The sequence below is a fragment of the Petromyzon marinus genome, chromosome 35 (genome assembly GCF_048934315.1).
Source record: "Petromyzon marinus isolate PM22_M1 ecotype Great Lakes invasive population chromosome 35, UKy_Petmar_22M1.pri1.0, whole genome shotgun sequence".
NCBI lineage: Eukaryota > Metazoa > Chordata > Hyperoartia > Petromyzontiformes > Petromyzontidae > Petromyzon > Petromyzon marinus.
In genome coordinates, this window is record NC_133701.1 from 743,532 (window position 1) to 769,197 (window position 25,666).

General features: G+C 49.4%; 1 protein-coding gene across 1 annotated transcript in view; it reads left to right on the forward strand.

The window, feature by feature from the left end:
* Positions 1–4,127: 4,127 nt before the first annotated feature.
* Positions 4,128–25,666, forward strand: part of LOC116948794 (polypyrimidine tract-binding protein 3-like) — a 40,168-nt gene continuing 18,629 nt past the window's right edge. The window contains exons 1-10 of the mRNA XM_032965892.2: positions 4,128–4,454; positions 6,302–6,341; positions 8,012–8,063; positions 8,596–8,765; positions 9,563–9,709; positions 11,002–11,136; positions 11,426–11,536; positions 15,093–15,282; positions 18,490–18,540; positions 20,781–20,825. Of these exons, the coding sequence (XP_032821783.2) occupies positions 4,441–4,454; positions 6,302–6,341; positions 8,012–8,063; positions 8,596–8,765; positions 9,563–9,709; positions 11,002–11,136; positions 11,426–11,536; positions 15,093–15,282; positions 18,490–18,540; positions 20,781–20,825 (955 nt within the window). The 5' untranslated portion in view covers positions 4,128–4,440. The remainder of the gene's footprint in view (positions 4,455–6,301; positions 6,342–8,011; positions 8,064–8,595; positions 8,766–9,562; positions 9,710–11,001; positions 11,137–11,425; positions 11,537–15,092; positions 15,283–18,489; positions 18,541–20,780; positions 20,826–25,666) is intronic.

The window sequence follows — 25,666 nt, forward strand, 5'->3', positions numbered from 1 at the left end:
ACACGAGGAGGCGCGGTACGTGATGACGTCTAGGTCAGCGCTTGCTTTCGGCTTTACGGTGCGTGATGACGTCGGGGGACATTAACTTCCGCCAAGGCACGCGCCGCTGTGCCGTCACGACGTCACCGCGCGGGCAATGACGCCCCCTCGGTACGTGATGACGTTGGCGCCAAGCGTGCAGATGCAACCGTGCGTGGTGGCGGACAGTGGCGCGGTGACGTCATAGTCGTACGTGACGACGTCATAGTCGTACGCGATGACGCCACACATAATTGCGTACCTTTGTGTGGGAAAAGATGGAATTAACAATGTCTTCGGTTTGCAGTTGTTGTTAACTAGTAATGGTAAGCTGCCTCACAGGGATTTATTGCTGAATAGAGAAAGCTGGAAAGTTGGGCTCTAAATAAGTATACTGTAGTTTGTTACGCAACATAAGGCAGTTGATGGGTGCAGGGTCAGTATTAAAGGCGGATCGAGATCAAATTGATGAATGAAAGAGGTGGACGAATGCAGGATCGAGTTATTTTTCGAAAACTGAACTTAAGAGTGAAAAGCAACCCAAGTTGTGCGTCTGCCGACCGAACAAAGTATCGTGTTCCACCGGAGCACACGATCAACCTCCTGTGACATTGACATCAGAAATCCGGACGCTGACACAATACAATTGGGGCCGTCTATAAATGACGTCGAGCGAATTTTGGAGGATTTTGGACCCCCCCCCCCCTCGTCACACGGCATCACAAAAAGTCAGACCCCCCCTCAAATATGACGTCACAAAGCTCTGCCCCCCCCCCCCAAAAAAACATGATTCAAATCGCTTTCAACTATTGTCATTGTAGTGTGCTGCACTCTGATGTTGTAGGAGAAAACATTTATTAAAAAGGAGGCGTTGGAAAGCTGAAATTTAGCATAAAATCCACTTGAAAATATTCAACGTCTAACTAAAACTGCAGATGTTCAGAATATTATATTGAAATTATCTTATAATTATAAAATATTAAAAGTAATTATAACTAGAAAAAAATACTTGAAACTTTGTAGTAGAACGAAGCAAAATGGAGCGTACAATTATAACAATCACATTCATTTCACATAATAAAAAGCCCTGGTAGAATCATTAGAATCAAAATGTTTAATAACAATCATTAAAAAAATGTTCAAAATGAATGCTTCTCCATTCTCCCATGGAGAAGCAAAATGCTCCTTCATGGAATAAATAAAAGGTGACCTTAGTAAATTTAAAACACATTCCTGCGGAGGGAGCTGGTCGGAACGTTGGGTTGTTCGGTCAATGGCCAGGATCAACGGCGGCACCACGTGGTGTATTCAGCACAATATGCCCGACTGTGAGGGCGGGCACAAGCCGGCGTGAGTAGGTTACACGTTGAGTTTTATAAGGGCACCACGGGGTGACCAGCCCCTCCCACCCCCACCCCTCCCACCCCCTACCCAGCCCCACCCCTCCCACCCCCACCCAGCCCCACCCAGCCCCTCCCCACCCAGCCCCTCCCAGCCCCTCCCCTCCCACCCCCTACCCAGCCCCACCCTCCCACTCCCCACCAAGCCCCTCCCCACCCAGCCCCACCCTCCCCACCCAGCCCCTCCCCACCCTCCCCTCTCCACCCAGCCCCACCCCTCCCATTTTTGGATGCACGACGGACGGACGGATACATTAATCCCCTGTGGGCTGGTGGTGTAACCAGGAGGTTCCTACCAGTATAATCAAATAGTTAATAATTAAAATGAATCAAAATTAGTGTTGTTATAAAAATTCTATATTTATTTGATATGATGTCACATTTCTCAAACCTCCCCCCTCGTTACACATCATCACAAACGCCTGACCCCCCCTCCCTAGGTGCGTGACGTCATTTATGGACGGCCCCATTGAACAAAAGCTGACTTTTGCAAAGTAGATACCAATAAGCTACAGGATATTTGTGAAACTACTGGGCATCTGTGGAAAAAAAGAGCTTCGTACCTCATCGGATACTTGCAGTCTAAATAAAGATTCTGATTCTAAGCATGTCCTGATTCTGCATGGAGAGACACCGGGGAGGAAGCGAAGTTTCACGACAAATCTGACGACGAGATGCCACGAGCACTGCCTTGGCTCGCGCCCTCCCAGCCGCTAAACACGCCGCGACCCCCCCCCCCCCCCCCCACAGGCAGCGTGCCGTGTCACAGCGAACAGCCACGCGTCACGCGCCGTGTCACAGCGAACAGCCACGCATCACGTGCCGTGTCACAGCGAACAGCCACGCGTCACGCGCAGTGTCACAGCGAACAGCCACGCGTCACGTGCCGTGTCACAGCGAACAGCCACGCGTCACGCGCAGTGTCACAGCGAACAGCCACGCGTCACGTGCCGTGTCACAGCGAACAGCCACGCGTCACGCGCAGTGTCACAGCGAACAGCCACGCGTCACGTGCCGTGTCACAGCGAACAGCCACGCGTCACGTGCCGTGTCACAGCGAACAGCCACGCGTCACGTACCGTGTCACAGTGAACAGCCACGCGCCGTGTCACAGCGAACAGCCACACGCCGTGTCACAGCGAACAGCCACGCGTCACGTGCCGTGTCACAGCGAACAGCCACGCGTCACGTGCCGTGTCACAGCGAACAGCCACGCGTCACGTGCCGTGTCACAGCGAACAGCCACGCGTCAAGTGCAGTGTCACAGCGAACAGCTACGTGTCACGTGCAGTGTCACAGCGAACAGACACGTGTCACGTGCCGTGTCACAGCGAACAGCCACGCGTCACGTGCCGTGTCACAGCGAACAGCCACGCGTCAAGTGCAGTGTCACAGCGAACAGCTACGTGTCACGTGCAGTGTCACAGCGAACAGCCACGTGCCGTGTCACAGCGAACAGCCACGCGTCACGTGCAGTGTCACAGCGAACAGCCACGTGCAGTGTCACAGCGAACAGACACGTGTCACGTGCAGTGTCACAGCGAACAGACACGTGTCACGTGCCGTGTCACAGCGGCATTTTGTTGCTTCGCGGTTGCCGCTTCGCGCCTCCAATCCCCGCTCGTGTCACTGGCGGCCCAGAGCGCGCCCCTTACGGGCCCCGTGTGGCGGGGGGGAGGGGGGTAACGGGGGGAGGGGGGGTAACGGGGGGAGGGGGGGTAACGGGGGGAGGTAACGGGGGGAGGGGGGAGGTAACAGGGGGAGGGGGGGTAACAGGGGGAGGGGGGGTAACGGGGGGAGGTAACGGGGGGAGGTAACGGGGGGAGGGGGGAGGTAACGGGGGGAGGGGGGAGGTAACGGGGGGCGGGGGGAGGTAACGGGGGGAGGGGGGAGGTAACGGGGGGAGGGGGGACGTAACGGGGGGAGGGGGGAGGTAACGGGGGGAGGTAAGGGGGGGAGGGGGGGAGGTAACGGGGGAGGGGGGAGGTAACGGGGGGAGGGGGGAGGTAACGGGGTGAGGTAACGGGGGGAGGGGGGAGGTAACGGGGGGAGGGGGGAGGTAACGGGGGGAGGTAACGGGGGGAGGGGGAGGTAACGGGGGGAGGTAACGGGGGGAGGGGGAGGTAACGGGGGGAGGGGGGAGGTAACGGGGGGAGGTAACGGGGGGAGGTAACGGGGGGAGGGGGAGGTAACGGGGGGAGGGGGGAGGTAACGGGGGGAGGTAACGGGGGGAGGGGGGAGGTAACGGGGGGAGGGGGGAGGTAACGGGGGGAGGGGGGAGGTAACGGGGGGAGGTAACGGGGGGAGGTAACGGGGGGAGGGGGGAGGTAACGGGGGGAGGGGGGAGGTAACGGGGGGAGGTAACGGGGGGAGGGGGGAGGTAACGGGGGGAGGGGGGAGGTAACGGGGGGAGGGGGGAGGTAACGGGGGGAGGGGGGAGGTAACGGGGGGAGGGGGGAGGTAACGGGGGGAGGGGGGAGGTAACGGGGGGAGGGGGGAGGTAACGGGGGGAGGGGGGAGGTAACGGGGGGAGGGGGGAGGTAACGGGGGGAGGGGGGAGGTAACGGGGGGAGGGGGGAGGTAACGGGGGGAGGGGGGAGGTAACGGGGGGAGGGGGGAGGTAACGGGGGGAGGGGGGAGGTAACGGGGGGAGGGGGGAGGTAACGGGGGGAGGGGTGTCCCACGTGTCTGCCCCCGCCCTCAACTCATCATCAACAACGACAGATCCGGGAATCGATTTCACGGCGGCTCACGCACCACCGCGTGAGCTCGGCCATCGGTGTAACAACCGCGCGACGCTTGCCGACGGCGGTGTTCTCACCTGCGGCTGTTCGTCGCCGAGCTCGGCAAGCCGACGAGCGAGGCCGGGGAGCGCTGAGCCGGCCTGGACGCTGCCGTCGGCGCGCAGGAATCGGCGCACCGCCTCTCCGCGTGCCCCGGAATCGACGGCGTCTTTGGTCAGGCGCCATTTGCTGCTGCCGCTGTTGTCGCCTTGCGCGTGAGGCCCTGCACCGCCACCGCCATGGACATGGACGGGTGAGGAGGGGGAGGAGGCGCCACGGGCTGTGCGTGAGACTGTGACACGGGCTGTGCGTGAGTCTGTGACACGGGCTGTGCGTGAGAGACTGTGACACGGGCTGTGCGTGAGACTGTGACACGGGCTGTGCGTGAGAGACTGTGACACGGGCTGTGCGTGAGACTGTGACACGGGCTCTGCGTGAGACTGTGACACGGGCTGTGCGTGAGACTGACACGGGCTCTGCGTGAGACTGTGACACGGGCTGTGCGTGAGACTGTGACACGGGCTGTGCGTGAGACTGTGACACGGGCTGTGCGTGAGACTGTGACACGGGCTGTGCGTGAGACACCATGCACGTGTGGTAGGGCTGTGCGTAAGACACCACACGCGTGTGGTACGGGCTGTGCGTGAGACACCACACACACACGTGTGGTACGGGCTGTGTGTAAGACACCACACGTGTGGTATGGGCTGTGCGTAAGACACCACACGTGTGGTACGGGCTGTGTGTAAGACACCACACACGTGTGGTACGGCCTGTGCGTGAGACACCACACACGTGTGGTACGGGCTGTGCGTGAGACACCACACACACACGTGTGGTACGGGCTGTGCGTGAGACACCACACACACGTGTTGTACGGGCTGTGTGTAAGACACCACACGTGTGGTATGGGCTGTGGGTGAGGCACCACACACGTGTGGTACGGGCTGTGGGTGAGGAACCACACACGTGTGTTGCGGGCTGTGGGTGAGGTGCCACACACGTGTGGTACGGGCTGTGCGTGAGGCACCACGCGCGTGTGGTACGGGCTGTGGGTGAGACACCACACACGTGTGGTACGGGCTGTGGGTGAGGCACCACACAAGTGTGGTACGGGCTGTGGGTGAGGTGCCACACACGTGTGGTACGGGCTGTGCGTGAGACACCACACACGTGTGGTACGGGCTGTGGGTGAGGTGCCACACACGTGTGGTACGGGCTGTGGGTGAGGCACCACACACGTGTGGTACGGGCTGTGGGTGAGGCACCACACACGTGTGGTACGGGCTGTGCGTGAGGCACCACACACGTGTGGTACGGGCTGTGGGTGAGGCACCACACACGTGTGGTACGGGCTGTGCGTGAGGCACGGGCTGTAGGTGAGGCACCACTTATGTGGGCATGCGTGGAGATGTGCTAATATTATTTAGGGTTAATGGAGCGAATAAAACGGTTCAAGTGTTTGTCCCAAAGAGAGAGACTGCCTTCCCTGCCGTCCATAGGAATGTGGAATGTACACCACAGGCCCAGGAGCGCCAGAGCAGTGATGAGGCCTGCCCTACTACACCCATTGTTGGCGTGAGCAGCCACTGATGTCATCTCTCGCCTCTCTCAGGGAATGGTGACAAATATCTTTCGTGATCAGCGGATACCTCCTACAAATCTCCCGACTAGTGTTTCAATAGTTGTAGGGGCATCGATTAATATTCGATCTGTGTTCACTATACTTGCATGAATCGCGTGCACGAGTTGATGACGTGACCCATTATCAACCACTAGAGGCCGCTACATTCACTACTTTGGAAAACAAAGTATTGATTCGTCAGTCAAGCTGACAGCTCAATCGTTGCAAGTCATTAAATAGTGAGGTACGAGAATTGTTTCGCCAATGTTCAGGAGGCTAATGTTTCGGGAAATTGTCCTCTTTCAGAACCAGGGCTATTAACATAAACGTCAGCCTCTTACAGTTCTGTATAGATACCATTAGTTGTTGTGCAGTGTTCATGATAATAATGGTGCGTGATTATGTTTGTACTGATGCCTATGCAGGCCATTAATTGTAGTTTTCTGATTTTTTTGTGTGCCATGTGTGTGTCTTAGCAATATTCGAACAGATATGGGATCACCTGCTGGTTCAAAGGTAAGTAATTTCTACACCAGAGCCTTTGATTTGTAAGAGTCACGGAGTGTGTGTAACCCACATTGTAATGTATTAAAACAACAAACGCAAAAGGTCATGATGGTCATTGGTATAGATTTCACCACAGCCTGCCCATGGTATCGTTTTCCTAGATGATACAGGACCAGTAGACGTCTGTATCCGCTACACGGTTGCCGTCCGATGCGCGAACTCCACGCCGTGAGCTCCCGCCAGCTATAGTCCTGACCTTGCTGCTGCCCGTTGCATCTCACCTTGGCGACCACTTCCTTCTGCTCGATGCCATAGTTGTAAAGTTGGCACCCAGCCTTCGAGCTCTGCTCTTTGAAGTATCCCACCATCCAGCCTCAGATCTTCCTTCTAGTAGCTGATCTCGTGGTGACACTGCAGCACGTGTCCTCTCCATGCATCTCTACGCCTTTTCCATTTGTTCCCAATTCTTTGTCGGTCATTTTTCCACTGTGTCATGGCAGGAAACATGCAGTGGCTGAACACTGTCTTTTTTAAGCACGTTGATAAATGCTTTTCCTCACCAAATTTCAGCTTCCAAATCCTGCTCTTTCACAATTATAATGCAGCGTCTGTCATTGTAGTTACAATTAATCCTCCAGTCTGGTGTATGTCTTGTGAACATCTCCATGAGCCTTCTAATGGCTTCTGAGAGCACGTGTTAAGTTGATCCGTGAATTCAAAGCGCTGTTTCTCGTGTATCTGCTTTGTACTCTTGTTGACATTTATGGGCCAGAAACGTCCATGGAATAATTTCTGAACTGGAGAATTGTAAGACATGGCTTTGAAACGGAAGGCAATGATGGGGTGATAATATAAAGTTAAATAGCCATGGGAATGAATCTAGCCGAACACCGCACCACTTTCATGACGAATAAATAAAATATGTCTCATTGCCTCAGGGAACTCAACAAAATCATGCATTACTGACCTGGCACATGGGAAATTCCGAGATTGTTGTGTTTACACAATGAGAAGTCTGAATATTGAACCCATTATTGGCCCTGAAACTAAGTATTTGAGATCTAGTGCAGGTAATAGTGGTTTGAAATATATTTTAAATTGGGAGACATATACATACAAATGGCTCAGAATGTTTGGAATTGCAAAGCTGTAAATGCATTCATCCTATCGCTGGTGTGAATATCTCACGCAAATAATGTAGGGAGGAGGGAAAGAGGTGGGAGAGAGATTGTGTGAGGACACAGTCAAGAGAATGCAATCTGTGTGCATATTCACCGTAATTGGGAAGTCAGCAAGGGGGTTGGAATTTTAACAGCAGTTTCAGAATTCCAAAGAGGTGATGCAGAACCCAGTCAAGTGTGAATGTTGAAACCCACAAAGGATTGTGGGCTTCCTAACCACATGTTTCACAGAGTAGCCTAGCAAGCAACATCCATGATCTTGTACAACAGGGTCACAGATTGCCCAAATTACTTCCAGTTGATTGCAGATTTGTGGATAATGATGTGTGGACTTGAGAAGGAGCTCCTCTCATTTGGGAATTGTGTCATCTATATTTGCTGCTGCCATTACCAAGGATTATGGTTCAATTTGTTTACAATGGGTAATGTTTATTGCGATGTTATACGATAAGAGATTGCCTTGAATTGGATTTTTTGAATGACTTTTGTTTGTTTCAGAGGGGACCGGACACTTTCTACTCTGCTAGTGCTCCTAAGAATGGCTCCACTGGTAAGGGTCAATGTGACTAAATTGACCGATTCAGTTTGTTTGGTTTCTTTTGCACCTGGGATAATCAGCCATCTCTGTATTACGATGCGATAGGGAGGCTGGCCTTGATACATCTCGGTGTCCATTGTTCATGTGTCAATCCACTGCTGGATGAGGACCGCCCCGTGCCGTACCGGTCGTGAATATCGTTTGACATACTCACGCTAGTCATTGCGGGGTGGTGCAGGTAGGGAGCGTAGGCAGAGCATACTACAGTACAATTCTAAATATTGCTGCACTAAAACATGCAAACTATGTCATCAAAAGTGTTTTTTTTATTTTAGTAAATAATAACTGTGGTTGGATCAACATTTAATAACTAAGAGTAGACTTATTTTTTTCGACAACTTTATTGACCAGACTAAGAGAATGGCTAAATGATATCTGTAGGCGAATTCGACAGGTTGTTGTCGTGAAGACTAAATTACCACTGCTGCCCTCTCAAGCGTTTGTCTCTGCTTCCTTTGGCCCCTGCGCTGCCGTGGCCCTGCAGCCGAGGGAAGCGAGAGCAAGAAGTTCAAAGGGGACTCGAGCGACGAGCTGCCCTCCAAGGTGCTGCACATCCGCAAGCTGCCGGAGAACGCCACGGAGGCCGAGGTGGTGACGCTGGCGCTCCCTTTCGGCCGAGTCACCAACATCCTCATGCTGAAGGGCAAGAGCCAGGCGAGCACACCCCTCCATAACACCCCCACCCACGGCCGCCTTGCTCGCAGGCCCCCACCGCGAAAGCTGCAAACGATTCGCTCCCCTCGCAGTTTGATGAATTGTCGTCGTACACAAGAACATGCACTACATACACAAATTGAAACCAGTTGCTGCTGACGTGTGCGATTCGGTGCTTTTATTGTGAGCATGAGAATTTGTTTATAATTTATGTATTGTTACAATGGTAATGGCCATGGTGTGTGATTTAAATGTGAGTTTGCATGTTTATCCTTGCACTCAGCGAGTAGAGGCTTTCTGTATTTGTAAGTGGAGTTTGAGAAGCTCAGTTTTAAGGCAGTGTGGTTATCCAGCCAATGTAAACTTACAGTGCCATTCCAGCCACACACAACATAGTTCACATTTCATATTTGGCAAAAAACTCTTTCCCAATCCTCTCATTGCAATGAGAAGCAGCTTTCTGTGCTCAAGTGTCATTTGGAAGTGTGTTTATTTACAGATTTTTGCTTAATGAAAAATATTACTAATCTTTTACCTTAGATTATTATTAAAGTGAATTTTATCGCTTGAATCAGACTGCATACGCCGCTGATTTCTTTACTGGATTCACAAGGCAGACCTATGATAAAAAAAATACATTTAATCTCCTCGACTTCACCATTCCAGCACTTCTGGTGACGTGTCTCTTGCCACTAAGCTCCCTTCGTTGCACCAAAGTCGAGAGCAGACGTTCGGCGCGTTTCACAAAACGCAGACTCGTGACAACGCGTGGGCCTCTCTCGCCGCGGCGCGTTCAGGCGTTCCTGGAGATGGCCTCGGAGGAGGCGGCCGTGGCGGCCGTGACGTTCTACAGCACGGACCCGCCCGTGCTGCGCAACCAGCCCGTCTACGTGCAGTACTCCACCTACAAGTCCCTCAAAACCGACAACTCCGCATACCAGGCGGTGAGCGATCGCGTCACTGTGCGGGGAGCGGTGCTGACGCGGTGTGACGCTTGCTAACACGCCGGGCCCGCAATACGGAATCAGAATGTTAATTTAGACTGGAGGAATCCGCTGATCTGTGAAGTTCTTTTTCACAGATGTAGAGTGGGGGTGGATCAGAAAGTTACAACAACAAACAATCCAAAAACAATAGGAGTGCAAAATAGATAAAAGGTAAGCAAGTCACTCTAAATAAATATGAATACAGTATAAAAACACATTTCATAAGTGCATAAATTCCTGCCGATTTACGGAGGTCACGGGTCAAATTCGATATCCCCGCACAGCAGTCGAAACAATGGCCGAGTTTCTTAAATCGCCCGTGCCGCTGTCCACCCTGCGGTGTAAACGGGTGCGGCACGGTTAGTCTATCGGCAGGTTGCTTATGGTGGGGTCAAGTCTGAGGACTTCCACCTCTTCCAACACGTCGTGAAGAAGCTCCCGTCACATCGAGTGAAACGTCGGCCATCATTCCAACAACACGTGGTACAGCCCGTATCAATGCTTAGACAGTGATTGGAACCTCAATGTACAGTTATTTGTTAATCCACTGCTGGATGAGGGCCTTTCCAAGCCACCTGGGTCATGGAGGTTTATTGACTGTACTTCACACTGGTCAGTGTGGTCGGTGAAGACGGCCAGCATCGTCGTTGGAGCATAGTACAGCACTACAATGGATTTTCCATAATACGGGTTTTTTCTGGTTAGATCGCGTAAAAATATAAATGTGTCGTTAAACCCGCCACCACCTGACACAGCCAATTAGTAAGGTTTGTCACGTAAGCAGAACATCCCACTTCGTTACTAGGACAGCACACCGGTGTGTTGGAGAGCAAAGTCACAACATTTACAATCCGAGTACGACATTTTGAATGTAATTACAACTAGCTCCACTGCCTTCTGCTACAACATAGCCTCATAGTTGCCTATAACACCGATTCTATGGTTATTTCGGTAAAGTCACGTAGATAGAAAAAATAAGAACAATAAAAAATAAAAATGAAAAGAAAGTGAATAAAAAAATAATCATAATAAAAATATCACGACGTTTCGATGGCAACACAAGCAATCGTTATGCATGGTATTGGCCACCCATCCAAGCACTATCTCAGGTTGATGACATTGTGGGCCGAGTCGTTTAATAACATTTAAATGTGTTATTCATACGTCTCAAACTGACACCAACCCTTCACCTGTGGTCCGATTGCGCGACTCATTTAACGTGCTTTGCTGCACACGCGCGCCGGGAGCAGAAGGCCCAGGCGGCCATGATGGTGGCGAACGGCTCGGACAGCGAGGAGACCAACTCGGCCGCCCCCCAGAGCCCGATCCTGCACATCATCGTGGAGAACCTGCTCTACCCCATCACCCTGGAGGTCCTCCACCATGTGCGTACGCACGGCCGCTCTCTCCCATCGCCTGTGCCCCGCGGCCGCTCTGCGGTAACTCTGTCCTAGCGCACTCTGCTGGCTCGAGCAGTCGACAAACCTAGCCACCCGCTCAACTCTCAAAGCTCTTAGTGCAGAGCTATACTTCTATCAATCACAGCGGATGTTTCTTAGGCGGAGATTTAGCCAGATTGTAAATTTGTCACTGATGACTTAATTGAACAAGTGGCATTGCCGGACATCGAAACTTTGTTCTGATGTGCATCTGCCTGTTGTTGTCTTATTGCAGGTGTTTTCTAAGTACGGCACAGTCCTGAAAATAATAATTTTCAACAAAAACAGCCAGTATCAAGCCCTGATGCAGTTTGCGGATGCCAGTAACGCACATCAAGCCAAAACGGTGAGTAACTTTGTAACATTATCCAGGTCATGTTAGTGCAACTAAGATGTTTACAAGAGTTGTTTTTAAAGTAGTTCTCTATCAACTACCAGTGATGTTTCTTAGGCAAATCCAGGATGGAGTGTTTATCGGGAGATCTCTGAACGGAAATGTTTCGGTCTTATAAAGCGATGCAAATATAAGCGTAAACAGTGTAATTGCGAGAAACAGAAGCCCGTCAAATAATATAAACACAAAGCAGCGCAGTGTGCATCGGTTTGAAATGGCAGCTGTGGCTAACTACGTGTGCACAGCTCACAAATTCACACGTGCATCATCTAGAGATCCACATGCAATTACGGCAGTGGTTCCCCCTCAACCACTCAACCTGAAAGTGTTTTTTGGAAACGAATCGCGTGCAAAACACTTCCCTTTGCCTTGCGGACCACCAGGGCTTCACGCGCCACAGGTTGGGAACGGCTGACCTGGAGGGTGTTGAAATCCATGCGATGCTGTGTGTAAGGTCCGTGGTGGTAGTGGTGGCCGTGGTTGCGGCAATGGCGGCCTGCGTTCACACGCGTTACGTCAGCGTTGCCCGAGCCGCATTGTTCGCGGCGCCCCACGGCGCTTCTTTCTCGTGTCGCCAGTTTGCCGCTGTTAAAATGCGAGTTGGGTCTTCATGCGGTGCGCGTGTGCCCGATGTTTGCTAGACACGTCCGCTATGATTTGGAGAGCGCAGTTTAAGATTAAGGATGTAGCTCTTCATGCACATGCAAGATTTCTACAAAACCTCTGTGTGTGTGTGTGTGCGTGCGTGCGTGGGCGCTGTCCCATATTAATTTATCTTTTTTGTGCTTACCCCATGCTCTCTCTGTCTGCCCTTAGTCCTCTTGTGTTTTATAGATCGTGTTGTAAGGAGCTTTGAGATGCATCAGCGTTTAAGTACAAAATAAATGCAAATTCTGATCCTAAAGACAAAGCAGTTAGTGCTGCATTAAGGAGGTTAATCCTGCCAGTGAAGTCACTGTGTGTTTGACATTTACTTTAGAGCAGGTGATAGCGTTGGTAATGGTTATAGTGTATTTAGCGCTTCATGTAATGAAACGGTTATGGTGCAAAAATGTAGAGAAGACGACATTGAAGTGCAGATGTGTGGATCATTTCGTGGAGAAAGGGAGTGGGTCACATTGCCCTGTTGCCTGGCAACTGCTTAACTCTGAGACATTACTTGGGAATTTCTGCCATTGCTGGGAATTGGGAAATCCGGGAATGGGGGAGGCACAGCTGTGCATCATCTCCATCAGAACCACCAAATTCTGTAGAGCGCCACCTTAAAATAAAAGCCGACAACGCCATCCATCGTAAAGATGCCAAATAAGAGGCCATGCATTTAGCACGTATGCATGGAGGGGGGAGGGGGGGTTAACCCAAATGCGTAGCTTGCGTATGGTGGGTCTACTGACAATGTGCGTACGCATAGGAAACGGGGGAGGTGGGGGGGTGAAGCCTCGGTAATAATGCAGCCGGCGGTGGACTATCTATTTACTTAAACACGTTAGTATTATTAATCCTTGATCATTTATGCGTGCATTAAATATTGGCCGTTCTATAGGATTCGGGGGGGGGGGGTGTAAAAAGTACGCGGGGGGGGATGGGTCAAGTTTTGACAGATTTTTGCGTACGTACTAAATGGATGGCCCTTAAGTATCGCATCACTAATGCTCAACATCAATGAAAGAATCCCAGTCTTGACCATGTGCAGGCACGTATTCTTTAAATGAAATAAGAACCCATTGAGACATTTCCTTTTGTGAAGGTACCTGAGTTGCACGTAGGAGTTCATGGGCAGGCTGGACTGCTCTGGCAGAGTAGTGGCGGCTTTGGAAACAGATACGTCCAGTCTGGTGGCATTATTGGAAGAGGACAACAGACGTCTGAGCGTGGAGGTCATAGTTCCATTGTGTCAGGAAGGTTATAAGAGGTTCTATTTGGTATTACCTGACCCTGAAGTCCTCTGAGGGAGGGCTCCAGCATTGTAATGGACATGGAATGGCTAAACGTGCATGTGAACACCGTTCAGAATAGAGACCTTGGGGTCCGTAAGGGCCAGCTGGCCGGCATAGATCTGAAGATGCCTTCCTCAACACTCCAATAGTATCGTCTCACAAGAAGTTCCTTGTGTTTGACCAAGGGAAGGCAGCTTTAGGTTGGTAGGGTGACCAGAAGCTAACACTTCCACTACGTTATGACTGCGGAGTTCTGTAAATATTTTGGTTGAGGTCTGGCTGATAATGTGACTGAGTAAAAGTTCTAGTTTTGAATTGGTTGCATTGGTGACACCTGCAGGTAATTATTTTTTATTTTATATAAGTGGTGAAAAATTCATTTTCAGAAAGAAAATCGACTTGCCAGTGTGCTTAAAGAGGAACGTTTTCAGTCAATATAAAATAACTACACAACTTAACCGTAGGATGATAGTGTGGGCAGCATAATATCCATGGTTGCTACGTTACTTAAAATTGGAAAATATTTTGTCAAAACGAGCAGCGTCGAGCATCCTTACGAAGCACTGGCCCGCATCTGAAAAGGCACCGCAGAGCCACTGCTGGGCAACATAATGCTGTTTGCCATCAACAAAGTCTACACCTGCCATGCAAGACCACACCCATTAATCCCCGGGAATTGGGGGCAAAATGGCGATCCGAGCGCTCTGTCTGGAGCGGCCTGATGGTATGCAGCCAGGATAGAGACCCACTCCGTGATGAGATGGCTCCCACATGGAGCAGGTTTGACATTTACAATTGATTGCAATACAACTCTTTTAGCGCATTGGGATGAGGAAGGGCACCCAATAATTTAATTTCTCGAGTGGAATTTTAACTTAAAATTGCAGCAGATTCATTGAGATCGTGGCAGTGAGTGACTTGCAAGTACACTTTTCAAGCGTTGGTTTTCTCGGCTTCACCTCTTGTGATGGGTTTGTGGGAAGAGTTTTGGGTTTTACAGTCTGGCCATATTTCCATCATTGATATTATTTTTATTGGTTTTTATAGTTTTAATTTTGACGTATATTTTCATTAAATCCAGGCCTGTTAGAACTTGGAAGTAATTTTCATTATACAGTAAAGTAGTTGCAGAAACCAAGGCCACTAAGCACATGGCCAGGCCAGTCCGAGTACTGGTTGTGTGGGTTTGGACCCAGGCTCCCTCACAAGCCTCACAGTGCCAAGCCAACAGAGCCGTGTGACTACTTTGACCAGCAGCCTCTAGCTGCTTGACTACACATGCTTGACTGCAGCTGCTCGACTTGGTAGAGTTGGCAATTACTCAACCACCGTGGAGAATTGGTGAGGCTACAGGGCCTGCAAGTGAGGGCTGCCCCTGCTGCTGGAGCACCTGCCGGTGAACTAATTGTCCAGTGTCCCAGCTGTGGACCCTTCTCAGTTGCGGATAATCCATCGGGTGCTATTATGCAGTTTTTTACCCAGATGCCACCACGTGCAGTATGGGTAATGAAAGGTGCTTTTTTTTTTATTAAAACAACTTAATCCCCCTTTCGGACCGTCGCGGCGAGCAGATGCTCGACGGGCAAAACATTTACAATGGCTGCTGCACGCTGCGTGTGGGCTTCTCGCGCCTCACCAACCTCAACGTCAAGTACAACAACGAGAAGAGCCGCGACCTCACTCGGCCCGACCTGCCGGCCGGCGAGGGCCAGGGCCCGTTCCCCCTGATGCGCGCACAGGGCAAGGAGACCTCCCTGCTCGGTACGTGTCCGCACCCGCAGCGTCCGTTGCGTTGTGGCACCTCTTTATCGTTAATGTTCTGACCACCCTTGTTTAGCTAGGAAAGCCTCGCTGAGTCGCAAGGCTAGTGTTTTTTGCAGAAGGAACCTGCTATGTGTTTGATGTAGGGGGGGGCGATCGCGATGTCTTTCGCAACTAGTAATATGCGGGTAATTTTTTAAAAATTGGACCGTGACGCCGGCACGCATGGGCAACTCTTTTTCGGGATATGTCCCGTCCACTGTGAAGCAGACACCGTGTATTTTTATGGTCAATACACTCTCAGTATTAACCAGGGCTGCCACCGGCTTGAATCGAAGACCTCTGCATCGAGCGGCAAGCATGCTCCCATTGGGCTGTATCGCCGCCCCATGTGGCTGTGGTTCTCACGATAAACTAGGTACGTGAGTTATTCAATTTGTACAAAGTGATGTGACAACATTACAGGTAGGATAATTGAGCAAACAGAAATGGCACAATCAAAGTGTAAAAAAATACTGATAACATAAGTACGACGGTACAGATGAGACAGAAAAGTGTCGATTTTTTTTACTGAATTGCCAACGGCGATTGCGACAATTTAATTTCTGTTTTGTGGAACAAAACGTTTGATGCCGACTAAACAGAGGGATTGATAAAGATAATGAGAATTAGATCCTCTGGTGATGCACGCAATTTCCAGGCCCGACCTCAAGGTTAGTGGATTAAAGGCACCGCCGCCACACCTGCGTCGTATTCACAATCTCGCGAGCTCTTGTGGCCCGCGGTTGTTTCCCATCTGCTGCGCGTTAACCCCAACGGCCGGCGGCAACGCGGCGAGAAGCCGCGTTGCCGCCATAATTAGCTCCGCCGAGGTTGAGGGTGATCACATCGTTAAAAAGAAACTTCACAATGGATGCTTAAGCTAAAAACGTTCGCGAGACTTCACAGCGCAGAGAAGGTTGTTACAGCAGTTCGCCGTGTACCTTTCCAGGCGAGTGCAACGCCGCCATTTTGTGTAATCTCCTTGGTTCGCTTCGCACGGGAACAACAATCATCGGCGTTGCTCGGCGTCCGGAGAATTATCCTTCACGTAACATTTAGCTCCCCGATGCGTGTTTGAGTCGTGCCGCGTGTTGTTTGGTCACGCCCCAAGGCCTGAAGGACACGTCGGAGAGCTGTGCAGCACGTCCATGATGACCCGCGTGGAATTGTAATGGAACATTTCGTTTCGATAAGCAATCTCTAGAAAAAAAAAACTATTTTGCTCATGAGCTGTGCCAAATTGTGTGGAGAGGAGGGACTCCTTCTGACTCGGGTCTGTTTTTAAAATGATATTTTGGTCTTTCAACCTTTTGGGCCCTTTGGAGCAAATGTTACAGAGTTTGAACACGGAGGTAAAAATGATGCTGATAAATTTTGGTCCCGACGCCCTTTAGGCTGGTACCTCAAGATAGCAATATAAATTCCAATTATTTAGCTAGGAAATGTTCACGTAGTTGGGTTGTACAAACACAATTTTAACCAATTCTGTAAACAAATATTTGTCTGAATGTGGGAAGAAACTGGAGAGCACCTCACAGTCCCACGCCTACAACACATGGCAAGCCCTGGCGCTCACCAATCCAACAAAGCACTGACCAAGCTCAAATTCCGCTTCGCTTCCGTAATCCGATGAGCATTGCGGCTGCCTGCAGATGTGTGTGGAGGCCCAGGAGTGGATTTACAAATGGCTGGACGTGTACATGACAGTAGTAATATTTTCAAAGTATGAACTCCTCTTACCCTTTAATGTTTCCGTGGCTGTTTATCGAATTAAACTACTCTGACCTCTTCCTTCGCAGTGCAACTGCTGAAGACAAAACATATCACAATTTTAAGTAATACCTCAAATTATGCGCTTTATCAGTTAAAATTTTTACAGTGGTACACGTTGACACAAATTGATAATGAGAGCAACATGAAGTCTAGGTGAGTCAGAAGGAAATTATAACAAAAAAAATTACATTCGGATTGTACATGACAGTAGTAATATTTTCAAAGTATGAACTCCTCTTACCCTTTAATGTTTCCGTGGCTGTTTATCGAATTAAACTACTCTGACCTCTTCCTTCGCAGTGCAACTGCTGAAGACAAAACATATCACAATTTTAAGTAATACCTCAAATTATGCGCTTTATCAGTTAAAATTTTTACAGTGGTACACGTTGACACAAATTGATAATGAGAGCAACATGAAGGCTAGGTGAGTCAGAAGGAAATTATAACAAAAAAAATTACATTCGGATTGTCCGAGCAATTGTCCAGTTCTATGGTAGAAAAATGGTTGAGGGAAGAGTTATTCACTCACTGCTTCAGGTCTGTGAAGTGTCGTGATGAAGGAGCAGGCTCCACATTATGTATTGACCCTCGCCGTGTAGCACCGAGATGCCGTGGTGTGCCTTGGCTGGCGAGGGTTTAGATGCGGTGCGGCTAAACTACGAGTGTGGTTTCACTTTGTATTGGCTGCTGAGAAGCGTGGCCTTGGGCAAGACATGTCGCGAGAACGGATGATGGCCAATGGTCACGACTAACGACAGATTGGCAGCCAGAAGAAGGAACGTGCCCGGGAGGACGACCACTGCGGAGATGAAGGCATGAGATTAGTTCATGTGCTGGATTTCGATGGATTGTTGCTTCCATCGCGAGACTGAGGGATGGCGATGGCTTAAGAAGGCATTTATCCAGAAGTAGATAGATCTTGGCTGCTGCTGATTCTAATAGTTTTGTAATTTAAACATTTAATCTGAAGGAATTTTCCATCAGTTTTGACCATCCAGTCTACAAGGGTCCACTTCTTCCAATTTTATTAAGAATGAAAAGTATGTCCCGGCATTAAAGAACCACTCACTCTATCTTTCTCAGAGTGGTACTTGATGGAATAACCGCCGTTCTGGCAGAAAATAGCCTTGGCAAGCTTCCCTGCGGTGCAAGGGAAGAGGTTTCTCCACGCGAACAGCAGCGTTCTATTCGGCCGCTTTCTGTGCGATGAAGCTCACAGTAGTGGCTGGGTTGATCCAGGGACGGAGCATGGAAGGGCGCAATTTCCCCACAAATCCCAACCCACATTTCAGCCAGGTGGAGAAAGGAGGATTCTGCCCGCATGGACGCGTGTAGCTTGGCAGGAACAGAGTTCCAGGTGGTAATGTCCCCCACTCTGTTTCTCTGCAGGTAACCCAGCCCTCATTCACGGAGGCTTCCCCAACATGCCGCAGTCTGCAGGTCGGTTCCTCCTGCTTTTGTGTGCCGCATGCATTTCCGTCAGATGGGGTTGCAACTCCATATTCATGCAGATTGAATCGCAGAATTTTGCGATCACTTTCTGCATTCAATTTGTTGAGGACAGAGACGTCCCTGACCGTTAGAGCCAAGTCATTCTCATTCGTTCATTCACAATAAAGGTTTTATGGGTTAGATCACGTAAATATAAATGTCGTTAACCACCACTACCCGACATAACAAATTAGTAATGTTTGTCACGTAAACGAAACGCGCCAATTACTACTTTAGCACACTGGTGTGTTGGAGAATAAACCCACAACATTTACAATTTCAGTACGACGTTTGGCTTGTCATTACAACCAGCTTCATCAGGCGATTTGCCATATTGTGAAGAAATCTTCGTGTTTCGGTCCCATTCAGATATTCATCATTTGGGCTTCTCCACTTCCTATATTCCTTTAAAAAAAAACAAAGTCTTAATTAATGAGCTCTGGTAGACACTCGAAACACTCATTTCTCACTCCAATCATCCTCTCATCTCTGCACCTTAACCTGGTTTTACATCGGGCACCCGTTATGATGCTGTAACAGATCGTAGCCTGATAACTCTGATCCTTTAGTGAGCTTTGTTACCTAGCTTGTTGGCAGTTGGCACATTAAGTGGAAGTGGGGATTCACAACTTACCTACTCCATTGGTAATAATTGCACGGTACGTTGGAAACCCGTTGACTATTGACATGTCTTCACTTCTGCAGCAGTGAACCCCTGTAACCTAGTTCTGGCCCTAATAATACCCCGTCACGTCCCAAGAGAACACAAGCCTTATTCTTGGGTCTTTCAGTAAAGTCACGTAGATAGGTTCAAAGAAAATAACAAAAAGCAAAAATAACAAAAAGCATGTTATTTTCTTTGAACCTATCTACGTGACTTTACCGAAAGACCCAAGAATCTGATTTCCTGCGGTCATGAAAGCTTTAAGTCAACACAAGCCTTGCTGCAGTGTTTCCTTTTTCAACACTCACCGGCCGTGGATAAAAAATAACCGCTACTTTTCAATTGCACTAGCTGCTCTTCGTGACTAATTTTAAGGCTTAAGCAATGATTTGTTCCGAATCCCATAGTGTGTCAAAGCGAGTGTGTCGAAGGCGACCAGAGCACGATGATCTATTCCGGCCTGTTATTTGTTTATATTTTTAAATGTGATTTTAATTATGCAACAGCCTCTTGTGTTTTTACTGGACACTTATGCCACAAATAGTTTGGACTGTGTTGTAGTCGTTACAGTGCAGAACAATGCATTTGTCAACTAATTGTTTATCTGCACCTGAAACATCCCATAGTGTGTCAAAGCGAGTGTGTCGAAGGCGACCAGAGCACGATGATCTATTCCGGCCTGTTATTTGTTTATATTTTTAAATGTGATTTTAATTATGCAACAGCCTCTTGTGTTTTTACTGGACACTTATGCCACAAATAGTTTGGACTGTGTTGTAGTCGTTACAGTGCAGAACAATGCATTTGTCAACTAATTGTTTATCTGCACCTGAAACAAATGACTGTTTTAGTAAGTTGGATCGAGAAAGATAGGGTTGCATTGCTTTCTCTCTTTTGTTTATCTCAAAGTGAAGTGAAGTTTATCCCTGCTCAGACTAGCATGGGTTGCACACATCTGCATTGGAAGCAATTGGGCAGCGCTGAAAATTCCACATTCCCATAATGGGGGCCAGTCTTTCCATACGACAACCACCGATAACCTTGCAAAAGTTGGTACTTATGTTACTGGCCCAGGATAACTAATACGTGATTTGGTGATGCTGCGTTGGCAGTGGTGCACACGCACATTTAACGAACGCAAAAACTCAACACGCTCGTCAACAACATTGCCTTTTTGTTTAAGGCCATGTTGTTGTTGTTGACGATGAGTGCGTTGCGTTTTTCAGGATAACTAATTGGCCGAGTCAAAACCGGCGTGGAATTGGACTCGCAGACTTCCAACTGCGAGTCCATCGTGCTACCTAGCTGGATGAACCTCGTTATGTATGCGTCTCCTACGTTGTGTTTCATGTCCAGTGCACACGAGCGTGCTTTATGTTGCCAGCTGTGGCATCACGCTTCCCTGTGCGCCCGCTGTCCCTCGTGGCGACGACCCTTGGGGCTCCGCGGAGTTTGAGGTGGCGTCGAGCAAGGGCTTCAATTCTCTCGGCACTAATTACAAAAATCTCTGCCCTTTCTCATGCAGATCTAAACCCGAGGCATTCTCAAAACTACTTCCCCCATTCTCCGGGTGAGTGCAGCAGACAGCTTCATCACGCTGTCGCTAAAATTACGCTGTCAGAGCGCCTCTGTGTTGAGACAATGCCTTACCTTCATCATCACGATTTGGTGCACGCACTTCATCTGTTTTACGCATTTTTACATTATAACTATTCAAATGAAATAGCACAGGGAGCAAGAGTTTTTGCTAAACAGTTAATGTTAGCGGGGTGAGTGTACAGAAATAATGTTAGCGGTGTGCGTTTAGTACTGGTGGCATGATGCATCGCATTGGCGATTCATGTTGATTCTCGAGCTTACAATACAGGCATGGAATCACAGTGTATGAATTAGTTTTTTTTTTAATTTTCGGATATGTTCTAACTGTTTTGTTCACGTGACATTCTCCAGCCCACTAGATGCAGCTCCACACACGAAAGGTGTTAAAAAAAGATTACAACCCTCTTGTGTTTGTTTTATTTTCATTTTCGACAAAGCCAACCTAGAGAAACAGTACCAGGATACAAGGTGTTTCTGCATCGGTATAGACGAATGGATCTGAATATTGTACTGCCATTGAAAGCTCGTGGGCTTTGAGCCTTACTCTGCGCTGTGTGCGCGCCTACATGGCAGTGCTGTTCCTGTAGCTGTGCAACAGCACCACCAGCCGCTCTCATCAGGAACTGATGCGAGCGGCTGGTGCGTCGGCAGGTCGGCGCTCTCCTGTGTACTCAAGCGGCGTAGCTGCACGCTTGTTGTTGCAGAGAGGTTTGTGGTTTAAATCCAGCGGGCCACCGTGGTAATTCCTGTAAAATGTACGTGCCGTCTGCTTAACAATGGATGCTAAAGATCCCCTGATGTCATTCGAAATGAGTAGTCCTTTTTGTGCTGGCTTCATGGTCCACATTTGCCATATTGGAACAATTACACCGCCAATCGCTCAATTGGGACTCGTGTATGCTTACAGGTCAGGTATTGAGTCCACTCTGCCGCACAGAGACGGCTGGCACTCGGGGTGCCCTTTAGAACGGTTGAGCTGAGAAGTGGATGCACGTAGATTATCACGTGTGAGGCACTCTGAGGCTTCCCTGTGTGTAGGAGGGGCGGCTCTTATCGTTCGCCAATCACGATTGTGATCGTGGCTGTGTTTGGCTGCTGCGGACACAGCGGCTCCCCCGTCCCGTAAGCGTGGCAAGCGTGGCCGTTCACTCGTACCCTGGGACGTGGCCATGAGCCGTTGAGTCACGCTCGGCTCGGCACAGAGAGGGATCGCCCCCTGTAGAGCTCGCTCAGTGTGGTTCAGGTGAAGGTTCGGGTTAGATGTTTTCACACAAATTAATTCAGTGTTGTCATTCACTGGAGTGGAGATCTTAGAATAGATTTTTTTTGCATGGTTTAGAGACTAAATTTTAATGTGAATAGGATCTAAGAACATTAAGCATTCTGGACAATGTGTAAAATAGATAAGCGGACAATGTTTGCAGCATACAGCCGTCTCTCCACGTAAAATACAAATATTTCTTATAGTTCAAAGTATTTATTACAACCTGTGGGTTCTTGACATCAATTTGTAGATACACGTACACTGCTGTGGATTCACTGCTGGATGAAGGCCCCCACACACTGTGTGAGTCACGGGGATTGTTTGATCATACTTCACCACGCTGGTCGGCGCGGGCTGGTGTTGGGCAGGTGGAGGGCGGAAAGATTGGGTGAATGGCGTTGTAGGAATGTGCATCTCACTAATGCACTTTGGAAACTCGCCCTTCTGTTTGCTGCTTGTTCTGTCAAAGGCCAACGTGAACTCTAGGTCACGCTTTCTCCAACAACATTTCCCAGTTTCATTCAATCCCTGTTAGCTTGCCAAGGACGGTTCTGCTTCAGTAAAGCCCTTAATCTTCTACCCGGAGACATCCCATTCACCAACATCAGTCTTCTAAGCCGTGTGTAACAAAGGGACCCACGCTGCTCGACAGAGTTGGACCTTGTAGGGGCTGCAGAGTGAACACCGTACCCTGCACCCCGGCAGAGTGCAGGGCACGGTGGCCAGATGTTAACTATCTCGCGTGGTATGCAGGCGCTGTATATTTGGAGTTTGCATGTCTCTCTTCCCGTGGTTACGTGGATTTTTCTCTGGGTTCTCCGGTTTTTCCCTCCACGTTTAGAAACATGCCTTTAGAGTATTGAGCTGCTATGAATTTCTACGCTTTTTCTTCTTTGGTTCTTTCGGTAAAGTCACGTAGAATGAGAATAAAATAATAAATTGATAAAATAAAATAACACAATAACATTCTCACGACGTTTCTCATTCTACGTGACTTTACCGAAAGAACCAAAGAAGATGAATCATTGCAGTCACGAAAGCTTTAAATCGAAATTTTCTACGCTTTGTTGAGCTATTATGTATGGGCTGGTCGCTTCTGAAAAAGAGCTAAATAGCTCAGTGGGCCTTACCTGTGCTGTTTAGTTTTAGATCAGCGTATTAGCTATTAGGGGTATGATGCTGCACCAATTAATTGATTCACGTCCATGTGTGTAAGAATCAACGTGTTGCCCTGTCAGTATGAGTTGTATGGGATGATGAATACGTGGTGTAAATGGTTAGTGCACTGGACTTGCAATGCAGAGGTTGCCGATTCTATCCAATCTCCCGGTACGGCAGTTGAAACAACTTGCAGGCTTCTAAACCCCCTCCCCCCCACTGCCTCTGTCCACCCAGCAGTATTACTGCGTACACTGTAGTTTTTTGTTTGGTAGATCGTGCGTAGTGGGGTAAAGTGTGGCTACTCTCAGCTCTTTCAAGGCGTCTTCTCAGCAGACCAAATATCCTCTGGAATGGCTCTGTTGTGCAGGCCCTTTTGCAAACAGTGGCGCGAACAGGCAATTGCAGGGCTGCTCCCTTGCCACCCTTTTATTTGTTGAGTGTAACGAGTTCATGAGAGTCCTGCAGCCACTAGAGGCCGCTACTTTCACAAACTGTTAAAAAAAGGATCGATCATTCAGTTGAATTGCCATCGTGAACGTCGTCATTTAATTGGCTTGCGATGGGAGCCGAAATAACGAGAGCGGCGATGAGTAACTCACCAGCCAGGTGGCTCAGCGGTACGGTGAGCTGCTCGCAGTCAGAAGGTTACGGGTTCAAATCCTGATTGGGGGGTTGACTTGGCCCATCATCCCTTCATAGTCGATACAATTAGTGTTTGTCTTGAACTTAGACGCATCTCTGCCAAAGGAATGGGGAATTTCCACACACTGGCTCAGGGCTGTAAACAGAAGATGAGTACCAATGCCTCTGCTCATTTCAGCAGGAAATAGCTTTGACTTTTAGCTACTGCCCTTGTGGCTGTGGGTAGCACCCACCCAGAGTCCAAAAACATTTGTAAATTCTGCTCGTAATTGGCAAGAAGCCTGCGGCTAGGTTTTTAACTAAATTTTGGACATGGTGTATTTTTTATGCAGCGTTGCTGGAGGCATGTAACAAATTAAAAGTAATGCGGCTGTGAAATGGGTGGTTAAAAAATAGCCTCCCAGGTGGCGAGGCCTGTCATCCATTAAGGCATGAAAATGGGAATTCACAGTCTAACAATTACTCAAATAGAATGTGTTTTTATAGCAGGCATCGCCGCCTCCTGCGAACACTTGGCAGGACACTCCTGAACGAGTCATGAGACTCAGTGAGGCTTCCTTGGTAAACAAGAGTAATCATGATAGAAAAAAGAAGACTTTATCCTTTTGAAAAAAAGGCTTTACCATTTTTTATTATCTTATTACTCGCAAAAGGGTCCTGTAGATATAAGCATAATAAGAATGATATCTACACTGGACCCTGAGTAACGTTTTGCACCACCACACATTTTGAAAAATAGAAACACGCCTTGGTTCGGCCAGGCGTGCACCCTGACCTCTCTGCTCGTTTGCCTGCACTGGGTGAGCACGTTTAATCAACTGAACATCGTTCACATTACACCGCAACCGTTCTCATGCAACGTCCTCACGAATGCAATACATCCGCGCGTTTGTGCGTGCGCTGACACATTGAGAAAATGTTCACGTTCGCGGATGACGCACGCAGCACTTACGGAGGGCGATGGTTTTCATGGAAACGGCGCACAAATTATTTATTTTCCTTTTTACTCTTCTTAGCGGGGAGAGGCGTTCGGCTTTAATCATCGTGTCGGTGCAAAACCCATGGTCAGCCTGCTCCGCGCCAGCAATGCGGGGTGCCGAACCAAGGCGGCTTAACAGAGGCCCCCCCTTGAATTTATACGGCGACGCTGCGGATCCCGTCGTTACTCATCGCCCTCAAGCCCCGGGCCGTGCAAGCGCAGGATGCGCTCAGATCACGCAGGGGAGGCCGCCTCCCTGCCACGGGAGACACGTCAAGGGATTAACGTTTCCTCTGCCCTTACTCCATCATTGCATTCTGATCACACACTCAATTTCGATCGTCAACACTGCGCGGGGGTGGGGGATCCTTGTCACGCTGCCCCAATCCCCCAGCCCCAGCAAAGCTTCTCCCAGCTGTCCGCCTGCCCGGGTTGTTTTCACCCTCCCAACTCTGGTTGTAATTTAGTCGTAAACACCGCAGCGTGTCCTGGTTAAGCGATTAGCGGTAATAACTAAGCTCATATTTCCGTGGCCACGAGCATTTATGTTTGGCGTCGCGTCTCCGCCGCCTCTCCCCAACGCGCACGTCCCGGGGACGCTGCTTGCTCCGTGTTAGTGGGCGCAGAGGGCGAGCGTGCGGTGATCAATACAACCCCCAGGTTAACCCCCAGAACGGTCCCGCGGGCTCTTGATCACGGGCGGAGGACATGCGAGGCCACGGCTGACGGTGACGCCCTCGCGAGGCTCGAGCAGAGTCGGCGGCAA